The sequence below is a fragment of the Lytechinus pictus genome, chromosome 7 (genome assembly GCF_037042905.1).
Source record: "Lytechinus pictus isolate F3 Inbred chromosome 7, Lp3.0, whole genome shotgun sequence".
Classification (NCBI taxonomy): domain Eukaryota; kingdom Metazoa; phylum Echinodermata; class Echinoidea; order Temnopleuroida; family Toxopneustidae; genus Lytechinus; species Lytechinus pictus.
In genome coordinates, this window is record NC_087251.1 from 9,769,421 (window position 1) to 9,796,864 (window position 27,444).

Sequence of the window (27,444 nt, forward strand, 5' to 3'; positions counted from 1 at the left end):
AGACATTATTCCGGACACATAACTGTTTTATCCATTAAAATCAGCCATTTATTAATGTCCAAATAATATTCAAGGTAACATATTCGTATACACATACTTCAGCAATATATTGTTACAATGACAGAATATTATTTTGTAGGATAATGTATCCATAGGATATAAAGTTATGGCACAGATTAAACATATGGAATTACTGTTCATGCATAGAGCTATAGCTCTTTGGTTCATGCCTCGCAATATGACTAATGTAAATTACAATGGTAATTTCAACAACAACAACAAAAATACATCCTTCAGATATTAATTTAAAAATCACTGCTCATACAAATTGATATTTAACATTTCAAGCACAATTCAATACAATAATGATTGCAAACTTTCTGTTTAGAATTGGACACATATTCTTAAAATTCAATTTAAAATTTGATGACCTCTGGGGAAAACATTTGATTTAACTTGATTTATCAACACAGTTGAAGACCAAATTCGAAATACTCACAACTTACGTATCTTTTGGTTTATAACTAACATGATTGTTTTATACATAAACTGTAAAACTTTAAATGAGAATCCTTCCAAAGAGAGAAACTTTTGAACAAGATCCCATATCAGCTGCATTATTATGAGAACCATAAAATAGTTAAATTAAAGGTCATGCTCACAAAGGGATTAAGCCCCCCCCCCCCCCCCGAGTCAATTTTTTTTTTTCAAGCTTACTCACTGAAAAGTGCCCCATACTCTGAACATTACTGCTCTTTTGTCCTAACGCATGCATGGATGTGAACATTTTTACATCAGTGTTTTCACAGCAAGAAAATAGAAAAGTAATAATATTGTTTCTAAAAAAGTGATGAGAGCGACACTGCAAGAGGTAGGTGTTTTAAGTTAATTTTAGTATAAAATTATCTAATAATGATCTTACACCCTGTCATACATCACAAAAGATTGCGTGTCTGATCCACAATAGGTTCATTATCTTAAAGGAAGATGAGAATTATTCTAAATTAAAAAATAAAACACAAGATAGCACCCACCATGAATAAAAACATACTAAGCTATGCTGAATACATTCTTGTATGGTATATTTGATAACATTGATGAACAATAATTATTAACATATAAACCAAATTTGTAATAGGTGGATTCTTGACTGCACACAAAATGCCAAAATATATGTCTCTGTCATTGCCAGACCAGTATACTACACACCTAACTTTGACAATTTTCAAAATATAACCTCTCTGACCTTTAACCCAGTGACCCAAAAGTCTACTACGATCATGTACATATATGCGCCAAGTTTGAAGTTGAATTGAAATTACATGCAATATATTAAAAACAATTTTCAGCCAAGAATCGGTGCTTTGAATATAAGTATGGGGGTCCTGTACAAAGATGTTCTTTTTACTCAAGAGGGAATATTCAGTTATCGTGACCTGTCTATTAAATACTGTATTGGAATTTAAATATGAATATAATATTTACCACAAACTGCTTATGTTATAGGCACTATGGCTTTAATGTATTTCTACTTCATGATGTGGTTGCTTTTAAAAGATAAAAGAGAATATTACATTTATCTATACAGTTAAAATCTGATAAAACCCACACTTAAAATACAGACATTGAGATGATTTTAAAAATTATTAAAAGATTGTCCATGGTAAATACATAACGAATAATACTAAATAAAAATATGTAGTGTGCTAGATAAGAAAAAAATAGATTGTCAATAACATGAAAATATTTCAATTACAAGTTGTGATGTTTCTATATTGCATAAAGGCAAGAAAAGAGAACCTTCTTTCAAATACCCATCTTCTAATCAAATATTATAAAATAGGGATATTACTATCGAGCATCGCAACAAAAAACATATCCTATGCCTTTGAATTTTTGTTGTGCATCACACTGCAGTGCCTACCGGTGTATATCAAATATTGACATTGCATGCTCTAGGCAGACCAGTGCAATCGTGACAGAGAAGAGTAAAAAAAAATATTGTAAAACCTTCAAAGACTTGTGTTTCTACATTGCTATATTATAAAACAAATAATGCACTTGCTCTGTCATGTGTGAAAATGAATATAGTGAAAGCTTGGTTTCTTCAGATTGTGCACCCTGCTAATGGCTCATGCACAGTAAGGCACTTATGATTGAAGGATTTTGATTTATTGAAAGAGTTTATTGCAAACACTGCAAATAGCAGCCAAACAGCAGTATTTCATGCAATTCAAAGATATACAGTCCGAATTCTCTTATCTGGCCTCCCCTTATCCGGATCTTTCTATTATCTGAACGCACACTTACAGAGATTTTTTTTTTTCAATCTAGTACATGGGAAAATGAGATTTTACTCTAAAATCAAAATTCCTATGCAAACTCACTTTGATTAAATACATTTTCCAATATTCTGAAAATATCTTACCCAAATCACTGAAAGAACTTAGACAGGATAATTTTCCAGTAAATCAGGGCACAGTGCAATTTTATTTTTATTTCAGAAAAAAAAAACCAACACGTCTTGCTCAGGCCTCGTTGTGCATAACGGACAGCGCCATCTATCATGTTTGAGCCTACGGTCAGTATAACAATGGCTGACTTTGCGAAGCTGCGATAATCCAATTTTCAAACTTAGTTTCATTGAGTCATTCTCTTTCTTTTGAGGTATGCTTGATGTATTCCTCAATAATTCAGCAGGTAAATTATCCAAGAGATTTGGCACCCAATTGATTTCATTTCCGTAAAAAAGCCACCTATAATTTGCACTGACAGCAGTGAAATACTGTCTGTGTACACCCACTACAATATATTACGTGTAGCTACCATTGGGGAGAAAGCTGCATGTATTCAATATTGGGTCTCCCAGATCAGGATAAATCCCTTATCCAAATTGGTGCTGGTCCCACGTGTCCGTATAAGAGAGGTCAGACTGTACATAAATAAATACATGTATACAGCATACAACAACACAGTCATCTTAAGCAATCTTGTGTACACTGCATTTCCACTTACACACTTAGTTCCATGCATGTTTATGCAGTATATCAGAACAGTGTTTCATTGGTTGTAGAAAGTTGATAGCTGAAAGAAAATTCTGTAAGAAGTACATATTATGACAAACATTTGTCACTTTGGACTTGTGTGCATTATATATATGGATACCAATCATCAATTACTGAGAAGTGAAGAATACAAGGCATCACAAATAAAACATCCCAACTGAATATTTCTGGTTTGGTCATGAAAACCAAATTTACTATCTGATAAAGATATGGTGTGGTAAGAGAAATGGATTGATATGATAGGTTGGGTCATATGTGTTTAGAATCCAAGGATGATGAAACCATAAATAATACCTGAGAAGCATTTCATAAACAGTTTTGAATCCTAATTTTCATCAACAAACATGCTCTCAGCCAATCAGGTGTAAGGATTTCAGTAGCTTATCACATTTATCAGTGAAAACTATTATCAAGACTCTTCACGAAACGCTCCCTTGTGACCTGTAACATAAAAGATCAAATTTATTTTACAACTAAAACCAATGTATGTGCTGGCCTACAATGCGATTTCACCGAGACGGGATTGACAACTTGTTCCAATTGGATCTTAGTGCAATCACATCACATTGTGTGCGCTGAGCTTAAGTGTTCATATACATGTATGGGAAATCAATAAACTTACAATCATTGTATCTCTCATCTAGAAGTAGTTGGTATGAGATGGAGAGGAAGACCAAAGATGGCATTGATAGATTGATGATGTAGAATGAAGAAAGATAGCTCTATTAAAATGAGAATGAACATGACACTGATTGGATGAAATAGTGTAGTATAATTGTAAAACTCTGAATCGCTTTGTGAGAGGCAAAATACTGATATATAAATAAACGTTAAAGATAGATAGGAATTATAAGACACAGGAGCAATGAGGTGTCATCACTACTTCTCATACAAGCTTTAACCCCCCCCCCCCCCGCCCGCCATGTTGTTTGACATTGCCATTAACAATATCATAAAAACCGTTGTGAAAAATAACAATAACAACAATACTTCTATAATCTGTTGAATCTGTTAATCCTCTAAAATGGTTCAAACATTAAATTGAAAGAGACAATGGTACCATGCTTACAAAAATATGAATTGCATATATCTCGGTTTACACGTATTGTGATGTATTACTCATGAAGAGGAATGGTGGATATATTACACAAATAAAAGCACACATTCAACATGGTGAATATGAACTACAATGCACCCGTTTTATTAGAGGTGGGATCAGACTATTTTCAAATCAATAATAGCCGACGAAAAACTATTCCAATTCCTAATCCCTTCCATATGACAGCATGCGGATCACATCGAGTGTTTACTGAGCATGCTCAGTTCCCCTCATCAACAGCTGAACACACCACAGACCTGATCTCCATTGAAACACAGCTAAGTTTTATATAGAGCTAAATTCTTGTTCAAAGGATGAAAGACTGCAGATGATTCAGCCATTGGGTTCTCCGTTCAGCTTGAAACTCCCATTAGATATCCTCTTCTTATTCCTATCTGTGAATTCTTGGATGAGTGAAGCCGTCTTGTGATGTCCATGTTGGGCAGCTAACTGCGCCGCAGTAAAGCCTTCTCCGTTGGGTTTATGGACTGGTATTACGTTTGATTCCAGTAAGTACCCTACTGCATCAGGGTGGTTGTTGATTGCACCCTGTAAAAACAAAAGGAACTAGCATTGACTGGCTCTACTGACATGGTAGATGAAGAGGTGAACAACAGACCATGGAGGGAGCCTATAACATGATCATCAAAAGAATATATCTTTAAAATCAAATGCCCAGATTATGGTAATATTAATAAACTTATTTACTGGAAATCATCATCTGACTCATTTTCTTATCATATGAATTATATCAAATTATTCCACCTATATATCTACGAATTTATAGCTCATTTATTGTTATTAGCAATCAATATACCCCTTATATCTACTACGTACCACATGTAATGCTGTATTTCCACTGTAGTCTGTACACATCATATCCACTCCAGCCATGTTGTATGCCTGTAATCCTAAGACGTCATTCGTTGCTGCTGAGCTGTAATAAAAACAAAACAACAAACCAAACAAAAAACATGAGTTATAGTAATGAATTATGTTTACATAATTGAGGAATTATGAGCATCAGGATGACTCCATGCATCAGATAGATATTGATTGACTCTTTGGTAGATTTTTGGTTACTTTGGTTACTGTAAGCCCAAATGATACCAAAAGATGTTTTCAATCGTCTAACCATTTGAATAAGCTAAATGGTCTTTTACACTTTGTGATGTTCACGTTCTCTTAAACTAAGACGTTGTGAAGACTTTGATAGGGGGAAAAAAATCCATGACCATCTTACCTACTGAAATTGTAAGAAGTACCCAATTCCATATACTACTCACATAAAAGGTAAATAATAATCAATTGTATGTCATATCACAAAATTGAAACATACCTCAAAGTGGTCATAAGAGAATAACTCATAGTAAACTGGACAGAAAGCACTTCAAATGACATCAAATCAGTTTGATTCAATACATAATATTAAAAGTAAATGATACCATTTAGGTAGCAATACCACTGTTTACAATGTTCACCACTCAACATTTGAGTGGTCATCCATATTCTTACCTGCATAGGAGAACACCAAGATCAAAGGGACTCTCATGGACCAGATGACCACCGCACTGCTTGATGATCTCTATGGTATCAAGTTTTCTATAAAGAAAAGAATGAGGAAACAAATTTCAATTACTAAAATTGGGGCAATTCCACAAATTTTGTACATCTGATTCTCCTGTAATAGTGGTGCCAGAGGCCATGACCTCTATTGACCTCAGGGTATTTTGAGGTCTGTGGCTGTAAGCAGCAATCGTGAGATTCAACCCCCTTTGAACACAAGTACAATCGCTTTGAATAGTGAAAGTGATAACAAACTATATTCCTCCTTGAAGTGATGTCTAAACATCCATCAAGCTTCTCTACAGCAGCCTGAAAGTGTATTAAAAGCACCCCACTCACCTATTTCTAATGCTGTCCATGAAGGGTGTATTGCCAAATCTATCTAGGGCATATATAGGACATCCGTTCTCAAGGAGGAACCTAACGACTTCTGTATGACCTTCACTGGCTGCTAGATGAAGGGCTGTACGACCGTCATAGTCTGCTCCGGATAAGTTGGCACCCTAGGAGGAAGAAGGGAATACCAACACATACATTAACCTTCATCTTTCTCTTTTTAATTATAACAAATTAACATCAATTGACTGAATAATGCAGTTGGTATGCATAGTCAAGGTACAAAATTACTATAGGATTAGTGCTTACTTTTTACGTGTTTTCAAAAAGGAGACTATAACCATCTGCCTGAGTTGCTCAAGACAAGTTTGGAGCTGTATAAAATCAGCACAAATGTCTGTTTTATAAAGATTTAAAAGCAAATAAGGGGAGAATTTACCACTGAACTTGAACCTGTTTTGAAAGCTGTCTCTTCTTAAAGCCGCATAAGCAATAATTGCATTAAATTACCAACATCTAGCCTTGTGTACCTCATTACTTAATTAACTAAAAATAAATTATGTGATTATTCATCAAAAAAATTCTTATTTTGAAATGACAGAGATCTCAACTACATCTGTGAAGAATCAAATCTTTATGAATGATACTTACAGCCTTCTGCATGTGTTTGATTGCATTTAGATCTCCATTTCTTGCTGCAGCACACAATAAGGGTGGGAACAGTGTGTCGCTCACAGCTTGAATTTCCTTTTAATAGTTCAAGAGAAAACATTACAATTGAATTAATGTCTTCACCCCAAGACCAATATTTGTAACAATTTTATGAGCCCTGGTCAAAAACTGAGTTAGTAGTTCAATTCGTCACAGACCGACCGCCTGACCAACCATACACCAATTCCTATATTATTCCCCCTTCAAACTTCATTTGATGGGGTTAAAATAAAATGATATTGATAAGAACATTTTGATTGGTTATGAATTATGTCTAACATTATATTATTCACTGTAATAGAATGGATGCTAATGACAATCGTATTGTTATAATTTGTTATGATGAACTTTTAAAGATGTAGAGGAAAGTAGATTACTGGATAGGCTTCATTTTCTGTTTCAAATTTCTTTTTTGGTATCTAATATAGGACATTTAAGTCAGAAGAAAAACATACTCTATTACTATGACAATATTTCAAACCAACATTTTCATTTTTATGTTTTCACTGATTGCATAATGAAATAAATGTAATCAATCTTTAAAATGTGTCCCATGATCAATGGCTAATCTTTGTATGCTACATGGTCACTCATGATCACTTACTTTGCTGCTACCAATCCTCAATGTATCTACCACCGCTCTAATGAATTCACTGTTCTCAAATGTAAATGATCTGTCTTGAGCCATAGATACTGATATCTCTCCTCTAAGATTACGTTTGAGTTGTTTTCTCTTCTCTTCCGGTGAAAGGTCAGGTTGTCCAAGGATGAAACTAAGTTTACTGAGAGCCGCTTCAGGGGTAATGTCAGATCCAGGTATCACTCCAGCATCTAACAGCACCTAGAACAAAGTAATATATCATATCCTCAAACTGTGTCACCACCTTATTCTTTCAATGATCTCTTATTTGCATTAATGATGTGTGTTCAATGATATATCAAGATACTTCTGGATCAAATGAGAAAAGATGCAGACCAAAAATTAATGACTTTGACTCAATTTTCAAAATATAAATTTTTAATTCAAATTGATCATGTGTGATCCCTTCCTTGGGTTAAAGTGAAATGGGTTCTGAATCTTCAAGCCTACAGCAAACAGAATTAACACTTTAGTGTACCTTTGACAAGCAAAAATGCAATTTCCATCCATTATTTCACTCCCTGGTTACTCCATATAAAGTCTGCTCTTCCTCTGATTATAAAGTGTATTCATGCCAAGGGGCTTTTTCAAAACATTTATGTGGAGCTAAGAGTCCTGCTAAAGTAATCAATGTATAATCTGATTTCCCTTATTCGAAGGATAGTTAAATAACCTCAAGGTTGAATCGAAACAATTGATGTAAATGACACACTTTTACCAATATTCAAAGGGGAATCCAACCAAAATAAAATTTGTTAACATTAGAAGAAAAATCAGATAAGTACATGGGTGAAAGTTTTGACAACATCAGACAAACTATGAGAAAGTCATGAATTTTTAAAAGTTACTACTCTCCAATTTACTCCAATACATAAAATTGTTAAATTGTTGGGGTTTTTTTAAGTTTTATTTCAAAATGTATCTTTCTTTTATGAGGATATGAAGCATTATGCTACATTGGTTACATTTGGATTACTGACCAGGGGAATAGTTAATTGAGAGAAAAACCACCAATCCTTTATAATTAAGTATTTGGCCTATGAGAAAATTGTCCTTCCAACTTTTCAGAATTTAGTTTATACCCAGTTGCCAATTTGAAATTTACATAGTTTCAGGGATCTAAATATTAAGAGACATAACTTTCTAATTTCTTGTCCAATTTAATTCAAACTTTCACCATTCTATTCAACTTATTTTCCTCCTTTCCCACACAACATATTATGACAAGTGTTGGAAACCTTCCTTAGGCCACCTTGGTCTAATGCAAACACCCAGTGGTTGCAGTGAACCAACCTCTGTGAATCACAATACAAAAGAAGTGGCCCCTGAACATAATCTGACCAATGGTTGCAATAATGTATACAACATCCTACTGAGAATGTAAGCGTGATTTACATTCTCAATTATCTCTGTGTGAAAGACCTCCTAGTTCTGTTAATATATCTAACCTTCAGGGACACCAATCAGTTTTGTTCACTGAGCCTGAACAGCCAGAACACAGTTAAGTACACATGTGCTGTACAACATGTAAACTGAGAAAGTGAGAAAAGGGAAGTTGTAAGGGCCTGAATTTGGGCGAAAGCCTGAAGACTGGTATCTCTGGTTAAATCGTACCTTTCCTGTTTGATAAGATGCTGATACACCACCGCTGGAGCACTGAGTACAGTTAAGGATGATCATTCCCCTGTTTGCTGCTGCTTGTATCTCTGCTATGATATCTCTACGATCATCAGGACAGTTCCCTGCACCATACGTCTGAAGAACAATACCTTCCATCGGAGGCTGCAGGAAAGCTCTTACCTACAAGAAAAGGTTGATAAAAAATCAGCTACAAGTATAAGAACAATGAGACAGTGACAAAACACATAGGTCCATATTCTGAAATCTGAACTCAGGTTTAATTTCAACTCTGGTTGAAGTTTAACCCTAAAAGAGCCGGGTTATTTGGACCCCTCTCAAAGCTGGGGGTGGGGGGGGGGGACACGCGAACGCTGCGAAAATTTGCACAGTGGTAGTGTGTGATAAAATCTACAAGGCTGCATGGTTGATTTTTTTTTTAATAAGATATTTCATTTAATGAATTAATTATGCTAATTTATGCATGAATTTAAACATTTGCTCTAATCAACTATCATACGGCTCCAAAACTGCTAATTTTTTATTCACAGACTCTTTGAAGGATCTCGATCAAATGTACTTCGAAAATAATTTGGTAGCGCAATTTTTTTTTTTCTTATGTATTTCTTTGTTATTCGACTTTTTTTTTTTAATGGACATTGTTGCAGACTTAATTGTGATCATAAACAAGACAAAATTAATTAAGTTTAATCAGTAAAAGTAGAAATAATGATACATTTACAAATTTTGGCTAAATACACAATTTGCATTGGATTTGAACATGAATTCACGTTTTTGAGCAGTTTTGGGTCTGACATGCACTTACATAATGTTGCGTAATTTCGTAACCGCATACCCAGGCATCGCAAATTTGGTCTCAAAAGTTGTGCGAGATTTGTAAGTAAAAAGTCAGTGAGCAACGCAGTTGAAAAATATTGCGCGGCAGATTAATTTGAATTAAATACAGATATTTGAATGTAAAAAAAGTCAGCAAGCAATACAGATTAATGAAAAATGTATTCCACTCACACCCCCCCCCCCCCGGGCCTTTTAGGGTCAATTATGGATGGCCAATTGTGACACATATCTTTAACAGTACATGTTCAATTTGACACTCAAGTCATTCACAACTTCTAGGAATAATCATAGAAATGCAAATGAGACAATTAAACCTGTTCAAATAAAAAAAAAAACAGGGACAAGGAATTTTAGAAAGAGTGTGTTTACAAATTTTCTTCACATTAAAGCAAGAGGAATCAAAAAGTAACATAATAGTAAACATAAGAACAGACAATATAAAAAAGTAGCATTTTTGGCTTGCCAGTAATTTTTGGAAAAGAGTTATACCATGGCCTTCGTTTAATTAGACTTCAGCATATGGGCCATAGATTAAACAAAAGGGCAACTTGTTTTTGTCTGGCACCCATTTTCTCCATCACTGCTCAAGCCATAAAAATGAGAGAATTAAACCTGTTCACATGAATAAAAAACAAGACATAGATTTTCAGAAGTATGTCTCTATGGAATTGCCAAAACAGATGTCTAGAGACCAATGCCTTCCACACAAGGTTGAAGGCTCTAATACCTCAAGAAGAAAACAATAGGTGTATGAATATCAGCTACAATACCATTGGGACAGTTTCCCACAACACATATTCAAAATAATTAAAAGTTTCAAAGTTGATCGGGCACTATTCTAATTTCTGAATGCAACAACTGAGAAATGTTATAAATTACATAATGAAACACAGATGCTTCATAAACCTATATGAATAGTTATGTGAGCCAGATTGTTGCAAAAGATATTCTTTCCACAAAAATGTGAGTTAATATTAATATAATATAAATATTAATATTAAAATATTTCACCTCTAGCTAATGTAATTACAATTGATTAAGGGATCCACTTGTTCGCAATATTCCAGTAATTCTTAAGTTTGATTGTAACTTCACACAATAGATTTTTTAAACACTATCAGGGCTCTGTTTTTAATACAAAGCTTGACATTAATGTTAATTCTGAAATCATGGTAGTAAGTAACATGATCAAACTGCACAACAACTATAAACCAAAAAGAAAGGTTTCATGTAGTTAACATTGGTGAAAATGTTACAAGCAATGAGAAGGAGTCATACAATTTTAGCATATCTGTATTTAATTCAAATGATAAACTATGCTACTCAGTATACAGTGTTTGTCAGTTTAAAACCGATCATCAATCAATCAATTTTCATGGTCCCCCCCCCAGACTTTCATGTGCATGTTGATTGAACAGACATTTAAACATATTTTGCTGAATTTATCACATCTTCCACAAACAACAGGGGCCCGTTGCAGAAAGAGTTGCAATCATACGCAACTTGATTTTCAACCAATCAACAGCGCGCATTTGGGACTTGCGATTTATTTTTTGGCTTGTGTTTAGACGCAACTCTTTCTGCAACGGACCCAGATTGTGTTTCAGAGGAAAGGCAGCCAGGTGTGACTGGTGCAAAATGGAATTTGTTCCAAAGAGCAGGATTAACACACTTTCCCTATACGAATGAAGAGATATTATTTGTTTCAAGCCTGACTTACTGTTTCAGAAGTTATACTGGGAAATAGCCTGAGAAGTCCTACATTCCTCGTCATATTGGTATTCACTCTAAATGCTTCCACTGTATTGGCTCTGAATATACTCGCCCAATTCACTGAAAGTAATGTCAAATATGGAATTTAAGATGGACAAATTGAGTTAAAAAAAAGAGAAAGAGAAGCAGTAAAAGAATATGAAGAAATAATGGGATAATAACAAGAAACAGATGGATAGGATAATATATCTGTTTCCGTGAAACAGTTCATTTTCTATGAATTTTAACGAACACCATATTTTTCTTGTAAATATACCATAAATTTTTCCAGGATACTTTGCAGCCACAATATTTCAACAATGAAGTAGTTGTTGATTTTGAAGACGGAAAATTGCCCTCAAATTTCTGATTTGTTGCGGGACTGATATCGCCCAAAGAGTAAGTAGTATGAAAAATAGATATACAAAGTTGATAATGATGTAAAAAGGAAAGAAATTTGATAAACCATGATGAAGATGTTTTAGGATTAAAGTTTGATGTCAATATTATTATTTACATAGAACTTACGTAAAGTGGTTCGCTATGCGAACGCGTAACGAGTGAAGTATGTCAGTTTTAGAAACAAATATTGAAAACAAAGTCTGTAGAATTCATAAACAATTAGTAGGATTTATTTATTTGCTCGATAGGTTGTAGTTTCAACAAGGTATTGAAATTTAAGTACAAAACACATGTTCTATTGGTGAGATAAAGCTATGTCAAATTCGATACAAGTTACAAGATTTGTTGTCTGACAGTGACGGCCATTTTGTGTTAAGGACAAGGTTACGACTTAATTACATTTATAAATTAGGCCCAAGGTTTATGTCTAAATACGATATAGATTTTTAGAGCATGTAGATTAAATAATGCCTGAGATAAAGGCTGAATGTTTTATGAGGTTTATAATAAAATCTTTAAGCTGCATTATGCATGAGGTTATGTTGGATATTTTTTGGACAGGATGTAGAATCCAGGTCAAAGGTCAAAATCTGAAGCTGACGTGTATTTCATTTCATTCAGAAGTATCTGGAATTTCTAAATGAATTAATTTATTACATTTTACACGTTTTGGTCTTCATGCAAAACAAAAGCAAAGGAATAGACAAAAAGGAAACATTATAGAGCAGTTCATTGATGATTTCGATCAGGGTTTTTTGTTAGCTATGAACACTGATATTGTTGGTTATAAATCATGAAAGAGGTTTTCAGGATTAATTATTGCTTAATAAGCACCAAGTATTAATGCAAGAACAATGCATATTATTTCTATTTAGTATTAACTTTTGCTCAGATAAACAAAAGATTTAGCACTGAATGAGAAATGAACTAATTGTTTTTTATTCTTAGAATTGTGCTTAATAATGGACAGCTTTAAGCTTTAATGCTGTCAATCCAAACAAGCATGAATTAGTAATATTGCACATGCAAATTTAAAAGATTATTAATTGCATGTGTGTAAAGGAGATTTTGTTCTTCCTTTAGTTTTCAGGTTGAGATGTTGTTTTTTCCAAAAACAAGTGAAGTTTATAGTTCCTTACTTTTTATATGAAGCACAATTCTGAGAAAGTATACTTATTGAACTATTTGTGCTCTATAGACAATAGAAGTCAATTGTTCTTAATATATTTTGCATAAATTAGGCACTTACAGATACAAAAGAACACACAAGACAAAATGTCATTTTATTAAGTGAAATTATATATTTATTGTCATATGAAATGTATTAGTGAACTGATTGAAAGCATGACACTAAACAATATGTTTATTCTTTCTGTTTCAATTACAGATTGAATGATTTGGAAGGAGAATCTTATTAAACTCCATCCTCCATATAATATGCGGTATTAGTCTCTCTGTTATTGAACTCCTTCTGTGACTTTAATGATCCAATATCATAAAAACAGTGTTATTAGTAGAAATAGTAGAAAAAATTAAATAAGCAGCTTGGGGCAAACTACAGTAGCAAACTTAGCTGGGGTATTTAGTCAAATTTTTTGCTTTTTTATAATTTTGTATATTTCCTTTTGCAAGTATTGTTTTGTCTGCAACCTAAAAAAATCTTTCAGATTTTTATTAATACTTAATATTTTCTAGTATCAATCAATATCTATTTCACATGTGCCTACTAGATTCTGGAGAAACTGAAATGCATTGCAAAAAGACTTCCTATATTGCTCAAATTATTCCAAGTTTATGGTCTCATTGGCCCTCTCCTTGGCCAAGATTATATTTCTGTGCCCTTATTTTTTCCAAATGATCCTGTATGCCCTACGAAAAAGTGACCTTGCTCTAAATATTGAAAATTAAAGCTTTTGGTCTTTGTGTTCAATATAAAAAAAACATGGCAGCATTGCACAATTACAGCCTGTCTGAAGCTGTTTTAAATGTTACATAATGTCAATTACATTTAATTTTTATAATTTTCCTTATGACCAACAATAGTGAAGTTGATCAATGCTAACCTGTATTGATAGGGCTCACCTGTAATATCAACAGCCATAGTAAGAAGGGGAGCTAGATTTGGAGAATCAAAAGCTTTAAAACTTTCACTCGATATCTTCACGCATCTGTTGCCTCGATACAGCTTATTATTGAAGTACAGCGCCACCTTGTGATCAAAGAAAACCATATGAACCCTGATTACAATAAATAACACTCTAAATGAAATGACATGCTTGGTTGTTTTTGAAAAATCTCTGAACACAGAGAATGTGTGTCAGAACCATTTCATAAAGAGTTACAACTGTTGTTATGGCAACTACCATGGCAACAGGGCTCAGCAGCCAATCAAAATCAAGGATACCATGGTAGTTCCCATAATGGCAAAGTTACAACAGTTGCAACTCTTTATGAAACGGGCCCCAGTTCTACTCCTCAACATGGTCATGATGAACTAGAAATTTTCAAATTGACTCTCGTTCCAAGATTGAGTTTAGATCTTCCAGAATATTGGAATCCTCTCGATACAATCAGAATTCAGAGATATTTATTCCAACCTCGGCATTTCAACAAAACAGCTATCAGCAGCATAATCATCTCTTGTGTTTTATTAATTTGAAGGTCAAAATCTTGTAATAATACCTCTGGTATGACGTAATGTCCAGCAACGTATACAGCACCAAGAAAGTTATCCCTTCCATCACTGCGTAGTTCAGAGAGTGGTACTTGAGATCCGGTAAAAATGACTGGTTTGCCTAGATTCTCCAGCATAAAGGACAATGCTGATGCAGTATACGCCATGGTATCTGTACCATGGATGATCACAAAGCCATCGTAGAGACGGTAATTCTCTCGGATGTTCTCCACCATGTCCAACCAATCATTGACATTGACATTGCTTGAGTCTTTTAAGTTTACATACTCCTTCAGATGGTAGAACACTCGGCGGTCTTTGGATACTCTATATAGAAAAGGGGGGAAAAAACGGTTAAGTGTTGACTTTCGACTTCATTTGATATTGTAACATAGCTTTAATATTAAAGTAATCTTTTTTTCTATTAAGAAATTATGAAATATAGAGATTTATCTGGGCTTCGTATAGTAGATGTCTTCTTTCTTTTTTTTCAAATAATGAAAAGTGATATTGATAAGCAAACAGTATGAGTAATATATATACTAGGGGATAAAATTTAAAAAATAAACAAAACACCAGAATACAGTCCTACTCCTGTGTATCTATGTACCATGTTGGAATAAAGCTGTATCACATTAAAAAAAATACTGCAGGTGGCTGATAATGACAGTACCAGTAAACTCTCTGCAACATCAGTTTTTTATTGTAGTAATAGAATAAACGACTGTGTACATACATATCCACAACTACCTAATGTGGTACAAACTACAAAGACACACATCTTCTCTTCATTACCATTAAAATTATACTTGTACTATTAACTGATTTATCTTCAAAGTGTATTGAAACATGAAGGCGGGATCCATGAATGTATCAAACTCAGGGGGAAAATTACAGTGTAATAATAAATATTATTAACTGTATCAGACATCTGAGCAGGGCAACTTTAATACATTGTTGCCTGCTTAAGACTGGGATCAAAGGTCGGTCAAAAAGTTTCCAATTGTTTATACACGGGCCCAATTTATTGCCCGCTCAGAAAAGTCGATGAGAAAAGGCGTGGAAATGCAGCGGGCAATAAAAGGCAGCGCTAACATCCGGGTATTCTACGCGTTTTTGTACGCGTCCTTGAACCCCGCAGTGCTATACGTCACAATATTAATCAAGTTGAGACAACGCTGGATACTGCGTCCCCAGGCCAGGGGCGCATCATTTCAATTATGTCACAATAGTAAAGTTCAGAGGCCCAGTCTGCTCAACATGACAAAATAGATTCCCATTCTTAAACTCTAATAAATATATAAGTTTTAACGATTTTTGCTCTAGATGTCTGATGTGGTTAATAGCAATATTGACTGGCCTTGGGGCAAAAGGACATATATCGCCCTCACTAAATTGATATCACCCTCGTCTATGACTCGGGCGATATAAATCTAGTTTGGGCGATATATGTCGTATCGCCCCGAGGCCAGTCAATATTGCTTTATTGTGGTTAGGATTATTAAAGTGCTCAATTCCATATGAATATTAATACATGTACGTCTGTCATGGACAAATTGTACGTCCAATAAGCCAGTTCGTAGTTCCTTTCTGCGCATGATCAAAATATTCTACGCATGATCAGAGGAAGGTCATTTGTACTAAAGAGACATGGTGGTTTAAAATCTAATAAGATAAGCACCAACTTTGATGTCTTGATTATTCATATATTCTTTTGAATTGTGGTTTTCATTTACATCCACAAACAACTGGTATTTCACAGTTTGCCAAGTACATTGTGCAACATGCTATGATATGCATTCAGAGTAGGAATGCAACAAATACCTTCGTAAAGTGTTCATTGGTGTGCTATTCTAGTCACCTGGTCTATTCAATTTCTTAATCCTGCTATGTAAGGCAAGCTTACATAATATCTTGCTTTGAAATCTGCCTATCATAATGAAAGAAATGAAAGGTCATTTGACCAAAATTGTCCATGAAGTAACTACGAACTGGTCTATTGTGTACATTCGTCATGATATATAAACAAACCCTGATTTGGGTACTTATCTGTCATTTGACATATATCTCATCCTTACACTCATACCTGAATTTGAAGAAAAGATCTGAAGTAATCACAGGAATTTTTAATACAAAAAGTTGGAGAAAGTTATTTCTTTGCATATGTCCAACTGGAAGGTCACAGGAATGGTCTTGGCCCAAAATGATGTGAAAATATTTTCTTCTCATAGAAGTACATTGCTTGGTAAGAAACACCTGTTTTAATATTCTCTTTTTTTGTCACAGCTCATTAAATGCTGTGAAATGGACCTCTGTATTTGTGGAATTATACATATTGTATATTTCATATCATGTTGAAGTACAGTTTTAAAACATGGTAATGCATAGATATTTTTTCTAGTATAACAAACTGTTTGACGGACTTTGACCAAATACCTAATACTCGGAATCAGACACTCAAATATTCTACTCCAAAATTCCAAGCAATTTAACTTACGGAAGGACAAAAGTATTTTTGTCTTCTTTATCGAGACCAACTTCCTTGGCATATTCAGCATCATAAAGCATGGGCATGCTTCGTATCACTTTTCCCATGTAATTCCTTACAGGTATGTATACTGCAAAGAGAGAAAAGAAAATAAAAAACTCATGAACTGGGGATTTATTTGAAGCAACGAAAAAGATGAATAAATATAGCAAATTATATGGAATATATATATCTGTGTTAAAAACAGACCCATTCCAAGTAGTCAATGAATTTCAGTACAATTTTATAAAAAGAATTAAGCAACATGACTCACTATTTAAGCATTTGAGAACTAGGAGGCCTACATCCACAAAAACCTTTTTTAAATGAAAATTTCCTCCATCAATAATACAAATCAACTGATTTGACTTGTTTAAATCCTTGTTTGGGAAGATTAATTCATCAATTTAGCAGCATAATTATTGTTCTTTCACTGATTGAATATATGTCATCTTAACATTTCTGTATCAGTTATAACAAATGTTGTGACAAAAAATGTCAACTGAAGTTCAAAATTTACCAACTCGCATTAAAATTGATAGCAGGGATAACAAAATTTCAAGTGCAAAATTTCATTGCCAAATGAAGGACATCAGTAATTAACAGTGTGGTACAGATTTCTATAGGACCAAAGTTTTATGTGATTTCATGCATCTTAAGATTTTTTTTCTTCTCTTCCTCCTGGGGGGGGGGGGTGTTTCACAAAGATTTATGTATGACTTAGAGTCGCACTTAAGTGCCTAGTTTATTACAAGAGCCATTGTGACCGCATTGGTCAGATCATGCAAAGAGGTCGCGCACTACTGCGTATTGATCAATTAGATTGCGCGTTGCATTTCAGATACGCATCAGCATTTAAGTATTTTAATTTCCTACCAAGGTATTGTAAAAAACAGATATGGTACCTGTAAATAATCTCAAACCTAATATTAATACTGTAGAGTATTAAATCTTGTGAAAGTATTAAATTAAATCTTGTGAAACACCCCCTGGTGTACTTTGCATGATTTTTAAAAGCTCTGTATCGAAAGTTATTAGGCCAAACCATAAAATGTTGGTAGGATCGCAGAGAGGTCTATCTTTCCCTGTTGAGGCCCCAACTAACTTCCATTCTCTACATTTTTTTAATATCTGTGTTTCAATACTTCAGGGAATTATCTATTCAAAGACAAACAACAGATCATGTCATCTTAAACAAATATGAATCTCTCTCATGAAGAGATTGGCTACAAGCTGTACAGTGTGCCCTCGATTGTCACGTAAAGTCTCTGTGTTTAATCTGCACTCTGTGTAAACTTTCGTCAACGATAGGTCAATAGTCCTTCACATTATTATATTTCCCAACTCTACAGTATTAATATTAGGTTTGAGATTATTTACAGGTACCATATCTGTTTTTTACAATACCTTGGTAGGAAATTAAAATGTAGGGGATATTGGGGTTAGTTGGAACGCAGGGTAACTTGAAACATTGTAATAAATTTATGCAATACTGCCCTCAATTTATTGCCATTATCAACAGCCATCCACCATATAACAGACAACACATATGCAACAAGCCTGGTGAAGTTAGAAAGGAATTTTTTGTTTTTTCACCTTCTGAGTAATTTTTTTCTCTTTTAGAAATGTTTTATTATCTGAGAGAAGTTTATAGATCAAGTTGGCCAGTTTGGGGTATAATAGACACTTGTACCAAGCTACAAAATAAGGTTATTAATATGCCAAGGCGAAGTCCCTTTTTGTGCTGTAAGCTTATGAATGTCAAATGGGCCTCTGGGGTTAGTTGGAACAAAATTGAAGGGGATAGTTGGAACATGTTCCAACTTACCCCAAACATGAATTTATGAATAAAAACATTGGATATGAGTAAAAAAATATGTACAGTATTTCACACTCTTCTGAACATGTATTGTATACCATGCTTGTTTTATCAGTTAGGTCTGAGTGTGCATTTAAGGCTTATTGTAGGCCCCTAATGCAATACTAACCCTTATCAAACTGGGGGAGGGGTCAATTTGAGCCCCCCCCCTCGACAAATTTTGTCACCACGCCGCCGCGCGAAATTTTTTGACCGCACCGCTCAATGACTTTTTACTTTCAAGTCTTAAGCATCTTTTGATACCAAATTTGCGATGCCTGGGTGCGCGATTTCGAAATTACGCAACATTTTGTACATGCATGTCGGACCCAAAATTGCTCAAAAACGTGATTCCATGTACATGTGCAAATTGTGTTTTTCAACCAATAATCATAAATATATGATTATTTTTACTTTTGCTGGTTCAAATGGATTTATTTTATGCTTTTTATGATCGCAAAAGAATCCCCGACAAAGTTCATCAGAAAAAACAATAAAAAACAAAGGTTAAAAAAAAAATAAGAAATACAAATTAAAAAAAACAAAAATACATAAGAAATTATATTTTTTACAATTTTTTGTGGATATTTGTTATAAATGTAAAAATTGATACTCTCACCAAAAATTAGCATTCTACTAGCTTAATAAATAGATTTAAGGCAAAAACATAAAAGAAAAAATTTAGGGCAAATTTCATATGCTTATTTGCATAATTAATTAAAAAATATAAAAAATTAATTTTTCTCATGTAAATTTGATGAAGAAGTACATGAAATTGCTGATAGTACAAATGCACACAAAAACGCAGAATTCTACTACACAGTCACCTTGCCTGAGTGGCTGTATAATAGAAAACATACAGTTCAACAAATCCACTTTTAATATTTTGAACTTGAAAAGATAATGCAAATAGGCTAAAACCATGTAATATTACAGTTTTAAGTAGTTTTAGTATAATTCTTAATTGACCATGCAGTGTTCCAACTTACCCCATACCATGTTCCAACTTACACCGATATGGGGTAAGTTGGAACGCTTGCGATGGCCTTGTTCAAGGTGGATTTTTTTCAGTAACCATCATACAGTTAAAAATTTATGGGGTACATTTGAAGCCCTTAGATATATGCTTCAAGCTGATATATTGATTGTTTCTCAAGTAAAATCTATTTGGATTTTACAGCCATTTTTGTCAAAAATGTTCCAACTAACCCCGATCTCCCCTAAAATTAGACTTAAATTGGAAATATTCTTTGAAATGTCGAGCTATCTAGAGGTCTCATAAAAAGATAAATGGCATACAAATGTAAATATACATTATGAACAATCAATTTGTTTAAGTGTTGCTTTTATCTCATTCTTTTTGAAATGTTGATAATGGTGATGTACACTTTATCAAAGAAATCTTAATTGCAAACATACATATATTATGATGTACGAACGCAGACATGCCAAGTTCAAAGACCAGCTACCCATGAGGTTTTCTGTGATTTGACCTGAGATCACAGTATTTGTATATAAAATATATAGGGGATAGGCTGTGTTACATGTATATACATGATAGAGAGATTTGAGGGAATGAGCAAAAGTCTGTAATGCAGGAGATCTCATACATTATACAAACATTATCATTATTGCCACCACTCTCCCTATATTACCTATTAGAGTCAGCTGCAATCATCATACATGTAGTAAATAACCTACAGGGTAAATTTTAAAGGTAAATAAATTTAATATATTATGAAAAATAATAAGATTTTAATGTTTACAGTAAAACCTACTTAGCTTACACCTGTATGTAAGGACTACCTGTCTATAATGAACACAAGTTTGGACTCCCTCAAATGATTTTCCCTATTGAAACATGCATGACAGGGACCCATCCACGATTAGAGGACATAAGACCATTTTTTCCTAACCTTTTCTGGGTGGGGTCTTTCGATAGGTCGAGCTTGATTTTTTTCACACATCATTTTCATGATACCATGCCCATCAAACCTTGTTTTCTCCTTATTTCCTACAACTCTTTCTGAATTTATTCTGCAGAAATCCAGTACTTCTATGGGTTATGCTGATCAATTTTGATGAGATAAAGTGATAAATCATTTAAAAGTGTTGGTTTGCTTTTCAAGCTCAGTGAAAATCTCAAAATCTATTTTGGGGAATTTTTTGTTGGTTTAGGAGTGGCAGGTCCATATCCAATAACCATCTTAAACAATATTATCCAATATTTTAGCAAAAAATAAATTCTTATCCAAGTTAATTGATCTAAAATTATCTTCAACTTTGACCCAGTATTGAAATTATACACATCAAATTTCAGATACTTAGTTTTAACACTTACGTAACATAATATTGACTGATAATTTCAAAATTATCTTAAATATTAATAGGCCTAATCTATACATTTTTTTTTTGGAAGTTAATACATTTTATTATTAATCATATCAGACATCTCAGCAGGGCAACTTTAATACATTATAGCCTGATTAAGAATGTGATCAAATGGTCGGTCAATAAGTTTCAAATCGTTTATCCACAGACCCAATTTATTGCCCGCTCAGGAAAGTCAATGGGGAAATGCATGGAAATAAATGTAGGGGGCAACAAGGCAGAGCTTACACCAGCATATTCTAGCGTCCTATTGATCAGGGCAGTGCTATACATCACAATGTTGATCAAGTTGAGACAACACTGGATACTTCGTCCCCAGGCCAGGGACGCATCATTTCAATTACGTCACAACATTTGGTAAAATTCAGAGGCCCAGTCTGCTCAACATCAAAAAACAGATTCCCATTCTTAAACTGTAAAATATCTCAATTTTCATGATTTTTGCTCAGATGTCTGATGCGGATAATAATAAAAATTTTGACTGGCTTTTCTTTCGGGGAACATAAAATATTGCCATTAAAAGAACCATATTGCCCTCGTCTAACTCGGTTCAATATGATTCTATAGCGGGCAATATATTTGATGTTACCCTCAGGCCAGTCAATATCAATATTGATTGACCATTCACCTTGTGACCTGCAATTTCATTCAATTTCATCCATATGCCGATACTTGATAGGGGCTACAGAACAGGGGGGCTGAGAGGGATTCAGCCCCCCCCCTCCCTCCCATAACTCTCTACCAAAACCATGTACAAACACGTAAAACTTACCATTTATTAGTGTTGTGAATTGTTACATGGTCAGCCCCCCCCCCCCCCCTCCCTTTCAAAACTTATCTGCAGCCCCTGCTTGATCACCTTAATATGCAAGTAGTATGAAATAGGAAAGAACATTATCTACTGGTCATGGTGGCTCAAGTGGTAGAGCACCTGCCTCATGGGTTCAGTGCTTGTGAGTCACACCAAAGACTAGACCAAAAGCTTCAGTCTGACCTGTTCCGCTTAACTACATTGGCTACTGTCTGAGATGGTAAAGTAAAATGTCAGAAAATGTTAAATAAATCCCCAAAAGCGATGGTTATTCCTGTCTAACTTAAGACTTGAAAAAAGGACTTTCTGCCTTCTTGTCAAGCATTTGACTTTTGAGAATAGAGAAGGGTAATAATAACATATTATATCCACTAGAAAATCAGCTAATATCATAGTTGAAGTGGCTACCCTGGATATTATCTAATATTAGACCAAAATTCAGACCCTGAAAAGTTTATTATTCCACTGAACTACATGTTCGTGTACGTTGGCTACAGTATGCCCTCTAGGCTAGCTAGGAAGGGGGAGACTGAAAAATCAGTCTACATGTATTTTTGTCACAATATTCTCCGCTAAGGCTTTGTCTGGCTTCGCAGCATTCTGTAGACCAATGCAGTGGAGGGGGTAGACATTATACCACGATTGATTGGCTGGCATGCGTAGCGGGATTTTCTAGCTGCATTTAGAAACATGTCGACAAACAATCAACGAACCTGACATCAGCTCTTTGAAATCAAATTTTTGGATTTAACATCACACATTTCAAGAAACTGGTATTAAGCTGATTGTTTTTAGGCGCTTTGTTTCTCCCATTGAAAGCATGATTTACATAAAAATCAAAGAGGGTGAGGTAGCACACACTTTAACCCATAGCCACCATTAAGAGTCCTATGGGAGTATGCCGGGGGGGGGGGGCACTCACATATATTGGTGGTACGGGGACGTACCGCTTTGATGATCCCCTTATTCAGACATAATTTTAAGTTATCTAGAATTTTACTAGATACTCCGAATGACAAAAGTTCTGTTCAGAAGCCGCACCGCTCGAAAGACCCCCGTTACGAAACATCTCAGTTCCCTTGCCCTGCCAAAATGGTCCAGTGCCAGCACCGCATGCGAGAACTGCACGCACGGCTTCACAACCCCCTCTAGCCCCCATACATGTATATACACAGACCTGCCAACCTCTGGGAATGAAAAACTGTATTCTGTGATTAAAAAAAATGTATTTTTCCCAAAAAAGTGTATTTCATAATAAAATGCTTGGCGCACTCGCTCATCGCGGCGCTCAAGCTGCATGCAAGCTAAAATGCGCACTGCTCTTGCAGATGAAAAAAAAAACATTAAAACATGTGTATATCTTCACCCTGGTTTGAACAAAATGATTGAAAAAAAAAACAAGTTACCTGAAATTACATTGATCTAATAACCATATTTGTGCACGTTTTATGAAATAGAGACATATAGAGATTATTTTTCTCAATAAATTACGATTTAGTTAAAAAAAGAAATATATATATATATCTATTTTTTTTATACAAAAAACGTATTTTTCAAAGAAAAAACGTACTGCCGTATTTTGGTTGCAAAAACGTACTAAATACGGCTAAAACGTACTGGTTGGCAGGTCTGTATACATGCACAGCGCTAGCGTGTACAGTACTGCACCCCGATCCCATTCCGTAGACCGTTTTCACACAGCCCAGTATATATTTAGTTCCCAAGATCCGTATTTTACCCTTGTGGTCAGTTCCTTAGACCCCCATTTCAGGGTTTCGTGAGGCACACCCCCATCAAAATATAATTTGAGTGCCCCCCCCCCCCACCCCAGGGAATAGGCCTATCCAGTCTGTGTAAAAAGAGGACTGAAAACAAATCAGAAAATGCCTATCAAAGCTTCTCCAAACAGCAGATTTTTCAGTCTGTCTGGGGATGCAAGATGTCAGAAATTGTTATTGAATCCCTAGACAAGAATAAACATAGTTTCTGGGGATTTATTTAAGAATTGCTGACATTTTACTGAGTGGAGCCAATGTAGTCCAGCGGAACAAATTAATGGCATATAGATTGAAGCTTTTGGTCTTATGAATCCCCAGAAAAGATGCCTGGTTATTTCTGTCTAACATTATTTATATTTCATACTATCAATTTACTTTAAAAATTACCTTGAAAATTAAAAATCTTAAAAGTTGGACCTGGTAGTGGTAAGTTAATATTCTTGTCATGCTCCCAATGATACCTTAACATGGTCAACATTGTAATGCAGAAAAAGGTAGGGCCTAGTATACAAATATACCAGGCTTTAAAGTATAGCAGGAATTATTTGTCCGAGGTTTGACTGGCATTACTATTTGTCCAGTCCAACCAACGATGAATGAATCCCTCTATACTTAATACTAAATAAAGGCCTGTTATATTTAATATCCTACATTTAATAAGTAAGAACAACAAATCTTGATAATCTAGTTCTTGTACACATATTTATTCTGAGCCAAAATACAGATAACGCGCTGAGCTGACTGACCTACTTTTCCTGAAGCTACGCGCTCAGCGGAAAACAGGTTTGTGCTTGCGCCCGAGAGATTGCATGATTTGTGTCAATGATCTGCGGCGTCAATGATGGAATAGTGCACTAAAGTTATTCCATCATCGACGTCACGGAATAGTAATTTTCTTCAGTGGGCATTTCATTTTCAACATCATTGCAAAATAGTAAGACTATGTTTGGTCACATGATGCTATTTAAAACAATCAGCATACATGTACATAATTTAATTTATGTAAGATGGTCTATAAAGAAATCTATTTTTTTTTAACAATGTTGCAGATCTTATCATCTCGGCCCTCACAATAGGCTAGGACATAGATTCTAGATCTGACGCACCCAAGGGTTCATTACATGCCGCCGCGCAAAGAAAAATCAAGCCATACAAGTCGTGTGTTGTGGACACCAGAAGTGGGATCCCAGCACGCGCGACCCACTAGTTGGAAATCCACTGCCAAACGCGGTTCATGGTGCGAGGTTAGTATACTATTGGTATACTAATACTAACCTCGCAATACGTGTGAGTGGATCTGACGTAGACCCACTAGTTCACTGCAACCACCCTGCCTGTGGGGAATCAAATGTATATCTATGGTATGCCAAATGCAGTACACACTTAAAATGTTCATTAACAAAACTTTTGAAATAAAAGAAAATTGATGATTGTTATTTGCTTTTATTTCGAAAGTTTTATTTTCATATTCATTTATCAGATAGATCCCTCTATCGATGGAATATTCATGAATGTTCATGCTGTTTGACCTGCGACCCTCGTGCATGAGCATGCAATGTTTTGAAATCAGCCGTGAATAATACGTGTGAGGAATTAGATACTGGCTCGAAATCACAAATTTTTAGGATTACCGGAGGATATGGAGTGAAATATGGGTGTAGAGTAAGAAATTAAACTTTTATTTTCTTCTCAATGCCTTTTTTTCGTATAATTTTTACATTAAATATGCATTTTTTCCCACCTTTGCCGCTCGGAGTATCCGAACGAGTTCACCACCTTGAGGTTCGGGTAGGTGGAGCGTAGTGTAGCGGTAGTGAAGTGGAGTGAAGCCTGCACGAACATCACTTGAGGTAATCATCTTCATAACCTTGTTCATTGAATGAGTGCTTAGACCTCAGCTGTTATACTTGCTAGTCTAAACTTTATGGCAAGTTCCCCTAAGTCTGCGCCGTCCCCCTTGTCTGCTCATACGCGTATCTGCGCAATTCTAGTAAAAGAAGATACGCGACAACCACAGAGTTTACACATGCAATACATAGAAAGATATTCAAAAAAAATCCCGACTCAAAATAGTGGAAAAATAATGAATTTTGGGCATTTCCTGTGAGCGCCTAAAAATGCAGCCTTTTTTTTCATCAAAATCGCCGAATCACGTGCAAAGTGAATGGGTGCACAGACATCGGGTACCATTTTTTGGTTCAATCTGAAAATGACCACCCGAGGTATAATATCCAAGAAAATCATATATTTCTTTAAAATCTTTATGAGATATTTGGTACACATAATAATATAAGGAACATTATCAACTGAAAGATTTTGGGAAATAAAACGAAATTCTTGTTGAATCTTAACTCAATTCGTTAGGTGCGCAGACTTGGGACCACCATCATCTTAAGTTTAATTTAAAGTCAAAGAAAGTAACTTACCTCCATCCACTTTCTTCATTCCAATCGTTCCACCAACATAAATAACAAGGACTATTGTCTCTGTCACATCTTGGGTTTGAAATACAGATGATGAACTTGACTTTTTCATTTGAACTAGGCTAGCAGCTTTTGGTATGAATTTTCCATCTGGAGGAGGAGGGGAAGGTTGAGGAGCCATAATGTGATTTCCAGTGCAGCAAGTGAGTTAGAATAGTCAGTAACACCACTCAATTAGTCGATCTAGCTCTCGTTGTCATCATCAAGTCAGCTTTGCATTGCTGATTGCAGTGCTGTCATGAACTTATAGCACTACTTTCTGACCAAGACTCCTCCAAAGTCCAATATTACAAACAGCTTAAACTTACAGTACAGCTAGCTGACTCAGCTCGGGCTGGCTCAGCTATCACTCTAGACTGTCGACTCGACTCGTGCCCGCGCTTGCTCGCTCAGTCCCACCAAATCCCGGCGCGGCGCCAGTGCAGTACCGTAACAGGCCTTTTTTTCCACGTCCGATTGCTGAATGCAAAAATGTAAACATCGTACCGCGTACCGGTATATTTGTACTGGCGCGCGCAATATCATAGCGGGCAAGGCTAGCTAGCTGTATCCGGGGCTGTATGAGGACGGGGGATGCAGTCTATCAACAAAAATCCTTCTTTTCGAGGAGCTCGATCAGACGATCACACCCCTTTCTTGGGTTATTGGGTTAAATAATTTGCAGTCTGTCAACGATTTCCTTTGGGATACATAATTATGATGCTTGAGCGCACCCCTTTCTTTTTTGGTGGGTTTTTCAAGGAGATAAACTAGATCTATCTTATCTACTCAGTTAAATTCCTAAATTCTAGATATATGTGTTTAAACCAGGGGCGGATCAGTCATTTTTAATTCTTCAATTGAATAACAATTAAAAGTAATATAGGGCCTACAATA

The 27,444-nt window shown here is 35.1% G+C and overlaps 1 protein-coding gene across 1 annotated transcript; it reads right to left on the reverse strand.

Moving 5' to 3' along the window:
- Positions 1-23: 23 nt before the first annotated feature.
- Positions 24-27,266, reverse strand: LOC129265006 (L-asparaginase-like). Its single transcript, XM_054902985.2, has 12 exons — positions 26,512-27,266; positions 17,218-17,338; positions 14,729-15,047; positions 14,129-14,255; positions 11,613-11,725; positions 9,032-9,217; positions 7,382-7,618; positions 6,718-6,813; positions 6,070-6,233; positions 5,680-5,766; positions 5,002-5,101; positions 24-4,713 (listed from the first exon to the last, which is right to left on the reverse strand). Exons 1-12 carry the CDS (start codon positions 26,687-26,689, stop codon positions 4,498-4,500), a joined length of 1,944 nt encoding a protein of 647 aa, XP_054758960.2. The 5' UTR covers positions 26,690-27,266; the 3' UTR covers positions 24-4,497.
- Positions 27,267-27,444: the final 178 nt, after the last annotated feature.

Coding starts and splice junctions, on each gene's coding strand:
- LOC129265006 (XM_054902985.2), bottom strand. CDS start 26,689: ATGGCTCCTCAACCTTCCCCTCCTCCTCCAGATGGAAAATTCATACCA. Junction 5,102..5,679: donor CTTGGTGTTCTCCTATGCAG/GTAAGAATATGG, acceptor TTTTTATTACAG/CTCAGCAGCAACGAATGACG. Junction 4,714..5,001: donor GAAATACAGCATTACATGTG/GTACGTAGTAGA, acceptor TTGTTTTTACAG/GGTGCAATCAACAACCACCC.